The sequence below is a fragment of the Eleutherodactylus coqui genome, chromosome 6, assembly GCF_035609145.1.
Source record: "Eleutherodactylus coqui strain aEleCoq1 chromosome 6, aEleCoq1.hap1, whole genome shotgun sequence".
NCBI lineage: Eukaryota > Metazoa > Chordata > Amphibia > Anura > Eleutherodactylidae > Eleutherodactylus > Eleutherodactylus coqui.
This window is the reverse complement of record NC_089842.1, coordinates 13970337-13980858: the sequence shown is the minus strand read 5'-3', so window position 1 is coordinate 13980858 and position 10522 is coordinate 13970337. Positions and strand designations below refer to the sequence as shown.

Here is a 10522-nt window from a genome sequence, read left to right as displayed (position 1 = left end):
TACGCCAGTGTGACGCCGGCCTTAGGATATCATTAGACAATTACTTGCTGTGCAGTTCCCCAATCTAAAGGTTATTTTACACGGAACGACTGTTGTTCCAAAAAAAAAAAGCGCTGCATCATTCCAAATTGAATGATCCGACAATAAACATTTATTAATTTGCTTATCGTTCATTTTATGCAGGCAGAAGAATCATTATTGGCTCATTCTCTAATCGTTCAGTTTAAAAAGCGATTGTTCATTCATTCTCATTCACCGCTGCAGCGGACGGAACGACTGAACGATCCTGTAAAAACATAATAAACGATTTATCTTTGTGTTTTAACTGATCGCCAGCGAGAACGAGCGAACGGCGACATCGTTTGCTTGGGGAAATGATTTCTCATTACGTGTAAAGGTCCCCTCAGTCCGGGGTCGGTGAGCAGCGGACACATAAGTGCCCCCAGCTGGAGGTTCTGTACAATATGTCGCCGACTCGGAGATTTCACCAATTACATTCCTGAGATGCCTCTGCCCTCCAGCAATGCGGCCGCGGCGCCTCCAAGACTGTGGAGTCTTCTCTCATCATTATGGCGACCGACACAACAAAAACATAGATTGCGCAGCTTCAAGCAAACAGGATTAGTTTTTTTTAATCCTTTGTAGCCTCCATTGATGATTTTTCTCTAATTTTATTTTACTGTCCATGAAAAATCTCATCTTTGTAGCCGTCAGGATTATTCTGCGCGACGTGCAGCGGGCAATAAATGGAGCTCTATTCAGTTCTGCGCAGGGCAATGTGGCGCTGGGGTTTGTAGGTTTTTAAACAACAGTAACTTAAAATCCAGACCAGCACTGGGTTCTTGGTCGGTGCACTGAATCCAGGCTGGCACCAGCTTCTGGGTGACTATACTGAATTTGGGCTGGCACCAGGATACAGGGTATAAGGTCCTGGGTGAGCACACAGAATTCTGGCTGGCACAGGCTCTGAGTACACTAAATCCGGGCTGGCACGAGGTTCTATTTGAGTATACTGAATCCTGGTTGGCACCAAGCTCTAGGTGAGTAAACTTAATCTAGGCTGCCAGCAGGTTCTGGGTAAGTACACTGAATTCTGGCTGGCAACAGGTTCGGTGTGAGTATATTGAATCTGGGCTGGCATCACGTTCTAGGTAAGTACACTGAATCCTGGTTACCACTAGGCTCGGAGGAGTACACTGAATCCCAGAAGGCACCTGGTTGTAAGTGAGTACACTGAATACAGGTTAACACCAGTCTCTGGATGAGCACACTGAATCCCGGATGGCACTAGCCTTGGGGTGGTACACTGAATCCTGGATGGCACCAGGTTCTGGGTGTGCACACGGAATGCAGGATGGCACTAGGCTTGGGGTGAGTACAATGAATTCTGGATGGCACTAGGCTTGGAGTGAGTACAAAGAATCCCGGCTGGCACTAGTCTCGTGGTCGTACACGGAATCCTGGCTGGCACTAGTCTCATGGTCGTACACTGAATCCCGGATGGCATCAGGTTCTGGGTGAGTACGCTGAATCCCAGATGGCACCAGGCTCATGGTGAGAGCAACGAATTCTGGATGGCACTAGGCTTGAAGTGAGTGCACTGGGTGGTACACTTAACGGATGGCACTAGTCTCGCGGTGGTACACTTAATTCCGGATGGCACCAGGTTCTGGGTGAGCACACTCAATCCCTGATGGCACCATGTTCTGGGTGAGTACAATGAATCCTGGCTGGCACCAGGCAGGATTGTTCCTCTGTTGTTTGGACATTAACTCATTAATCCACTATAATCGCTGGATCTCTGGATTACTGGACAAATATTTCTAAAACAAGACGTTCTGACGTGGCATCGGCCGGGCTCATTCCTGGCGCTCTGTATGCCTGACATTTATTGTTCTTCCTGAAATAGCAGAAGAGATTTGAAGAGAGACGCACAAGGTCGCCGCAAGTCACCTCAAGGTCAATGGTCGAACTCGTCACCATTGTCTAGATATGCAGTCAAATGTCCTGCATCTGGGCAAACAGCTCACTGTCCGGTGTCCACATGCCCAGAGCTAATCTGTACCAGCTGTAACTCCACGGGGGGCATATTGGGTTTGGGGATGAAAGATTGTTCTCAGTAAGAGAAGCAAAGTGATCTTGTAGATTTGATACCTCGTAATGGCTCACAAAAAGAAATGATGTTACAGAAAGCTTTCAGACCTCCTTAGGTCTCTTCATCAGGCTTCCAACGGATTGCATCTTTTCAAAGTGACTCTCTGGTTTTGGGACAAATTTTAGCCTCGACATTGGAGGGGGAGGAGGTATACCGCCTGCTGTTTACCTTCTCTGCTGCCCCCTCCCATCCACCAATTCCAGGTCCTGTTTTTGGCTATCCAATATGCCTGAGGCAATCTTCAGACTACCTAATCGCCACCGTGCACTATCAATGTATTATATCTTTTTTCTGATTGGCTAGAGTTGCTCATGTGATTAATGCTGGCCAATAAGAGAGCAGTACACAGTGTGCATTAAGTAGTTAAAAAATTGCTATAGCAATCGCAGACAGCTGAAAACAACGGATAGGAAAGGCGACAGAGAAGAACAACTGCAGATGATATACAGCCCTCCCCCTTCTGTCCCAGGACGGAATTTCACCCTGAAACCGGACGGTCACTTTAATATTAATAGGGATTCACTTAACGAACTAAAGAGCCATTCTGCAAACTGAGCGGGGTCTGAGAACTTTAAAGAGATGTGTGGGGCAATAGCAAGGGGTATTGATGAGGGCAGCTCGCAGCGGAAATGTGCGCCATCCTTTCAACCACCCTCAGCAACGTAAAGTCTTTAGAATGCCCGGCAGGTTTCAGGTTTCTGTATGTTTCTCTTTGCATTTCTTGTACGATGTCTTTCTTTACTTTGTCTTTTCTTTATCCTTTTTTGTAAGCTCTGCATTTCCTGCATTAAAGTCTAAAAACTTTGCCAAGTGCATTCCTTGCGGCTCTGACCCCGAGGGTCTTATTACATGGAGAGTATAAAAAAGCGAAGAATGATAACTAGAGATGAGCGAGCATTGCCCTTAGCGAGTACCTGCCCGCTCGAGACTGAAGGTTCGGCTGCCGGCGGTGGGCAGGGAGCTGCGGGGGAGAGCGGGGAGGAACGGAGGGGAGATCTCTCTCTCCCTCTCTCCCCCCCGCTCCCTCCTGCTGACAGCCGCTGCTCACCGCTCCCCCGCGTCGGCACCCGAACCTTCAGTCTCGAGCGGGCAGGTACTCGCTAAAGGCAATACTCGCTCATCTCTAATGATAATGCATTTGCTTATCGCTCATCATTCCTTTCATGCGGATATAAACACCATCGTTCAGTCATTTGTAAGTTATTACATCTACAACAAGGACCAGTCACTCCCGTTTTCTGGCGCAGTCCCGTAAAAGACCAATAATCGAGTGAACGAGCGAATGACGAAAAAATGGAAGCTATTATCTGTGCGTGTAAACGGGCGGCGTTTTGAAGCAAGCGATTCTATCATGGTTTGCTTGTTAACTCAATTGAATGATTTTTGCTCCGTGTTAAAGGACCCTTTGGTGGGGTTAACCCTTTGATTGCTGGAGAGTAGGGGTGGTGGCAGCCAGAGTTTGGGGTGTATGGACTGTGTTGTGCTCAATTGGCTGCCTGAGTGGAAACTGTGTGCAAGATTGAGCGGCTGCGATAGACTAATCCCTGGCAGTTGCACCCGCGTTACGTGCTGCGAGAGCGCTTTAGTGACAACATGGATATTTACGCCTGATCTCATATACGGTGGTTGTAGATGGTCCATTTCTGTCATGATCGTCTGTCAAGAATCTGCAAATGATGTGATGCCGTGATCTGTAATCAGGATATCAGCCGGCCGTGGATACCTCACTTTTTAGGGCTCATTCACACGAACGTATTTGCACAGCGCATTATGCGCATAATATGCAGTGAATGGAACCCATGGCTGCGTTCACTTATGTGTATTTTTTCACTAGATGTTCGCTTGCATGAAAAAAAAATGCAGCATGTCCTACTTCAGTATGTAATGCACAGCAAAATAGGGCATTGAAGTGAATTGGCCATCACAAATATGCAGGGAAAACGCAGGAAACCTACAACTTCAAGGCGTATTTGCGCCACTAAGCAATGGACCCTTCTGCCATTTTTTGCATGCATAAATACGTAGCATATATGAGCGCACAAAACCATCAGGAACGGCCGACAAACGCAAACAATTGCGATTTTCGGTCACGTAAATACGTTGAAACCCGCTTATGCCCTTGTGAATGAGCCCTTATGCTGTATAAAGATTTGCGTGACACTTTCGGCGTTCAGACGGCTTCAGAAACGTTGTGACCCTCGGTTTATAATAATCTAGTGATGTTGGAAATCCCCCCGGAGCAGAGAGGGAATATTATGGACTATCTGAGGTATGAGGTCACATGATCACGGGACACCATCACCTCTCCGCGCTGAAACTTTCCACAGCTGCCCGAGAGATGCTGCAGGCGGCTAAATATAGTCATGGGGGCTGCGGGCTGCCGGGACGTCACTATATAAACCCTGAATGAGGGAGATGTGCCATGCTTCAGAGCCGCACCGACCGCAGCGTCACATTGTCCCGCTCTGTGTATTGGCCCGTCCCGGTGTTCGGTTTCATTCCGGATAAATTCAATGAACCTGCAATCATCGTCGGCCTTCCGCTCGGAGCACAGCTTCAAAAAGACCTCATCCTCCTCATCCTCCAGCTCCGGCGCGCAGCCCCGGGAACCGTTCATGGACAAGACTTTGGGCATCTTCACTGAGGATTTCGGCAAGTTCAGGAGACCCCATGAACCCCTGGGCTTCACAGGCAAGTTGGACTCACGGGGAGAATAGTAGGAGGTTGATCACCGGGTTGTGGACTAGACAGAGGTGACCACGACCGGGCGACCGCTCCACTGTCACGCCACAACCTCCATCCCTAAAGAAGCTGCGGATGTTTATGTATGATGGGGGTGACACTCCAGGATTATAGGGGCGCAGCCAGTTAGTGGGATCATCTCAACTAGAGTCCGCCTGAGTGATAACTGCCCCCATCAGTGTCCAAAGTGTTGGTGCTCATCATGTGGGTATAGGGATGCAGTCTTATCTAAACGAGAAGCTTCATTGTTGTACCAGGCAAAGTTCTCAAACTTTCAAAAGTTTCCTTTCCATTTTCAAGATCTCTCCTTGCTGTCAGTGAATGGCAACGTTCTTGTTCACGACCAGAAGCTGAAATGTGTCCTGATCTTGTCCTGCTCACGCAACTGCGGGATTGCAACAATGTATCATTGTAGATAAGAGCTGCAGCTCAGACAGGAGAGAGATATGCTGCTACTTTGTTCTTCTCACATGGGATTGTCTACACTGTAGCAAACCCTCAGCTGTGAGTAGAACTAGATCATGGAGGATTTGTGATGAAATGTGCTGATTGAAAATGATGTAGAAATGAATCATCAAAGTTGCAGAACGTTTATTCTGAAATGATGGAGCATTATCATTAGGAACCCGAGAGAGCAAATAAGCGATCCTCTACAGACTATCCCTTTAAGGGCTTCCCAGACACTGCTGCACTACAACTCCCAGCATGTGTGTTGAGTGTTAGCATGAATGGACATAGGGATATTTTGTTGTACATGGCTTCTCCCATCTGATCCTCATAAGTTACTGGAGTGTCCTCCTCTATGCACAGCTTCAGGGGTGAGCACTGATCTGTATACACAGTGACTCCACCAGCAGAATAGTGAGTGCAGCTCTGGAGTATAATACAGGATGTAACTCAGGATCAGTACAGGATAAGAAATGTATGTACACAGTGACTCTGCCAGCAGAATAGTGAGTGCAGCTCTGGGGTATAATGCAGGATGTAACTCAGGATCAGTACAGGATAAGTAATGTATGTACACAGTGACTCCACTAGCAGAATAGTGAGTGCAGCTCTGGAGGATAATACAGGATGTAACTCAGGATCAGTACAGGATAAGTAATGTATGTACACAGTGACTCCACCAGCAGAATAGTGAGTGCAGCTCTGGGGTATAATACAGGATGTAACTCAGGATCAGTACAGGATAAGTAATGCATGTACACAGTGACTCCACCAGCAGAATAGTGAGTGCAGCTCTGGAGTATAATACAGGATGTAACTCAGGATCAGTACAGGATAAGTAATGTATGTACACGGTGACTCCACCAGCAGAATAGTGAGTGCAGCTCTGGAGTATAATACAGGATGTAACTCAGGATCACTACAGGATAAGTAATTTATGTACACAGTGACTCCACCAGCAGAATAGTGAGTGCAGCTCTGGAGTATAATACATGTGGATGTAGGGATTCACTGGTTTAGCTGACAGGCTGCTTCCATTAATGTAGAGGAAATACAATATAAGGTCCTTCTTTCTTAATATCTTCCTGCAGCTGGAGCCGCTCAGAATGTGAAGACCTTGGGAAACACTTATCAGTTTGAAGTAGATGTCAGAGATTTCTCACCAGAGGACATCATTGTCACAACGTCCAACAACCAGATCGAGGTGCATGCTGAGAAAGTAAGTGACACCCCGGAAATCCTGTCCTCCTATTATTTACACTGAGTGATATGGATGTTTATATAACATTGACTATATTTTCTGTACTGATCCTGAGTTATTTCTTATACTCCAGTCACATCCAGAGCTGCAATCACAGTTCTGCTTACTCTGTTTTTATACTCCAGTCACATTGATTGGCTACATTCACAATTCTGATGTTATCTCACTTCTCCTACTCCTAACACACTCTATCTTGTTCCTCAGCTGGCCACAGACGGGACCATCATGAACACCTTCACCCACAAGTGCCAGCTGCCTGAGGATGTGGACCCCACCACAGTGACCTCTGTCCTTGGAGAGAATGGCATGTTGATTGTCAAGGCTGAGAGAAGCCCCAGCAAGCACACGGACCACCAAACGTTCCGGACTGAAATTAAAATCTAGAGACATGTGAGGAGGAGGGGGCGCCGGACACACGGCCTCATCCCTGCACCCAAACCACATCCCCGAATGAATTTGACTTCATGATTAGTGTGAATGCACTGATAGGTGGCGGTAGTGAGTCTGTCGAGGGCACTTAGCATCCATTTCTGCTGTGGACATTCCAGAGGAGACTGTAGATTTTTGGGTTCCTTGTGTGCAAACAGACACATAACAGGATGATGATGGGGTACGGGCTCTGCCGTCATTACTAGCACTGTGTCTCCACTTAAAGGACTTTTGAAAGTGTCTGGGTTAGGCTCTCTTAACCCTTTCCAATCCAATTTTGGATTCAGGGTTTCCTAAAAGGCTTTCTCTTGTTGCTGTTATACAACGGTGCCATCTGCTAGCTAAAGCCAGTGTGTGTGCACCAGAAAGGCTCCGACAGCGGAGTGGCTGGCAATAGACGGTAAGAATACCCTGTGGGACGTCTTCTGACATTGGAGCTGTAGAGGCTTCAATCAGAATGTAGGAAGACGTCAGACAGTGGATTGGAAAGGGTTAATGTCGGCGTTGGAGCCTTCGATGAAGATTCGTCCTAAAATCCTGGACGAAATAGTGCAGCATGCTGGGAAAATAGCCAAGGGCATAGCGGAAGCCTGAAAACTCCATTATAGGAGAAAGGGTCTGACCCGTGCCACTCGCTCCTTTATATGACGGATGCATTCCTGGCTGTTGTTCCATTTCTCTGTTTCTATGATGGAACAGAAAAACAGAATGATGTCTGGAGACGTGAGCAGCGCCGACACGGGTGGTTTGTTCGTGTTAAAAACTGCGCAAAAACTGTACTGGGAAAAATGCACGTCTTTTTGCCGCAGTTTTGTCATATTTGCGGTAAAAACCACACCAAAAACACCAGAAAACCGCAAGAAAAATGGACACAGTTTTTCTAAGGCACTTTTCGCTGTAGTTCTTACCACATGCAAACCACCCCGTGTGAATGCACCCGCAATGAGAGAGCCACGTATAGATATAGCGAAGGGTCCTTCTACACGAAACGCTTGTCGGGCGCTTAAGCGATTATCAGGAGCAATGATCGCTCCGTGAATGGAGGTGGAGCGCGCCAGAGCTTTAGGAGGTATGTCGGTTATTTTATAATCGGTCATTAGAGGATATTGGGGTTGGAGTTCCCTTATTTCGACCCCCCCTTAGCCAGAGCAGAGATGTCAAACACAACATGCGGACAACTCAAAAAGACTTTGCTGCTTTGCCAGAAACAGCGCCACATCCGTCCATAGGCTGCGTCTGGTATTGCAGTTCAGCTCCATTTACTTGTATGGGGATGAGTTGTAATACCCGACACAGCCTGTAGACAGGTGTGGAGCTGTTTCTGGAAAAACTGCAGATCCTTTTGCTAGTTCTGCACTAATCCCTTTAAAGTTCAGGCTAGATCTAGACATATTCTAGTGCAATCCCAGTGATCTGTGCGGTTGCAAAATAATTGCTATTCTTAGAGATGGATGAGATCGCCCATGATTCGCTATATACGAGTGAATTTAGGACGGGGTTTTTGTCACAATATCAAAACATTATGCTACAAAATTGGAAATCCCGTGCAGTTTGGACACACAGGCGTGCCTGTGCCCTAGTAGCTTGCTCCTGGTTAGGCTCGCGCTGCATCGATTTATCACTAGTGATCACGGATTTCACAGCAAGCCATCGTTAGTGATAAGTTGTTCCTGCAAAGTCTTCAGGCCCTTTTACACGGAATGATTATTGTTCAATGAATCGTTGGGTTGTGCGAATCTAAACGATAATCATTCAATGATTGAATGGCGAACGATAATTCGCTCACTTATCGTTCGCCATTCATTTTATGCAGACATAAAAATCATCCTTCAGTCGTTTGCAGGTCCTTATGTGTTAAAAAGCGATCATTCATTCCCTGGCGCAGCGCCCTGAATGCCCATCAGCCGAGAAAATGAGCAAATGACGAAAACTAGCGGCATTTTAATGCAGACGACTGTCATTGTTCTCTCATTCAAACAGTTTCTCGCTTGTAAAAAAGGACCCTAAAAGTGTAGCCCCCCCAACACTGAGGATTTCCCAATAATAACAGGAGGGGGACCCAACAGCCTTATCCAGGGGGACCCGCAGTCTGGGGCAGCTATTCCTCTCTCTCTATATATATATGTATTTGTACACATTCACACTCATGGAGTCCGTGCGGTTACGTCCGGCGCCGCTTCCTGCCTGTTACTGCGCTCTCCTGTATATAGATTGTATGTGTTGTTACATTTTAAATACTTTGTATCACTGATGAGTATGACTCTTATTTGTCACCAGGTGTGAATGCGGCTCCTCCTGGTGGCCACTGCTAGTATTACACTTTATGTACATGGCACATTATCAGTGTGTCTGAGCAGCAATGAAAGGTACCCAAACACATTGGGCCCCGGACGACTATTTAATGTATATGGGGGCGTCCTGACTCTCCCCTGATGGAAGATCCTTAAAGCGAACCTGTCACCTTGGAAAAGCATAAATTAAGCTATGGTGCTATTCAGGGAGGTGGCAGGGAATGTATTTTTTATACTCACCCCCTCATTCCCGCAGTGTCCCCTAAGTTCGCATGTGCTGCCCTATAGTATTTTCAGCCTGTGTGGTGATTTCACTAAGGAACAGCGTGGGAACGGGGAGCAGGTGAGTATAAAAAATACTCCCCCGGCTCCTCGCCACCCCCTGAACAGCACCATAACTACCTGTAAGATTACGGTGTGCTTCCAAGGCGACGGGATCCCATAAGGCTATATTCACACGGGCAAGTGCGATTTAGGTCAGTTAAAACTGGCCAATTTCACTATGAGTGATTCTACATTTACATCAGTGTTTGCTCCGTTTTTGCGTCTCTCAGGCTGGGTTCACACGGGGCGGATTTGCCGCGGAAATTCTGTCCGGAACTTTGCCGCGGCAAATCCGCCTGTGGCCGCTAATCCCTGGATTAGCCAGCCATGTGGACAGGATTTCTCACAAATCTCGTCCACACGGGACGGCGAATCCACCGCGGCAAAGCTGGCAGAAGCCGGCGCTGCAGTGTGGATTCGCGGGCCGCAACATGTTCATTTTTTTTCTTCTTCTACTCTATGGGAGCACCGGACGCAGCGGAAGAGCGAGCGGCCAGGCCGCTTCAAAATCCGCGGCTAAGTGCCGCGGGTTTTGAAGCAGCGCTTCCCCGGGCGGAAATCTCGCAGTTTTTCGCTGCGGCCAAACCGCGAGATTTCCGCCGGTATTCCAGTGTGTGAACCCAGCCTAATACATGACTGTCATCTGTTTTTCATGTGCGTCAAAAACATGGAAGTTGGACCAATTGATGCCATTTAAAACTCCCATTAAAGTCAATAGGTGGGTGAAAAAAGATGAAACCCACATGCGTGCCATGCGAGCGCATTCCGTTTTTTTAAACACACTCATTGACTTGATTGAATAGGACGTGCTGCGATTTTTTTATACGGACTATTGGTAGGCAAAGGGGAGAGTGTGGGGTGCTGCAGGTAGAC

General features: G+C 47.3%; 1 protein-coding gene across 1 annotated transcript; it reads left to right on the top strand.

Moving 5' to 3' along the window:
• The first annotated feature begins 4583 nt into the window (after window positions 1-4583).
• On the top strand, window positions 4584-9285 carry HSPB7 (heat shock protein family B (small) member 7). The gene is made up of 3 exons (XM_066606314.1): window positions 4584-4846; window positions 6436-6563; window positions 6810-9285. Exons 1-3 carry the CDS (start codon window positions 4669-4671, stop codon window positions 6987-6989), a joined length of 486 nt encoding a protein of 161 aa, XP_066462411.1. The 5' UTR covers window positions 4584-4668; the 3' UTR covers window positions 6990-9285.
• Window positions 9286-10522: the final 1237 nt, after the last annotated feature.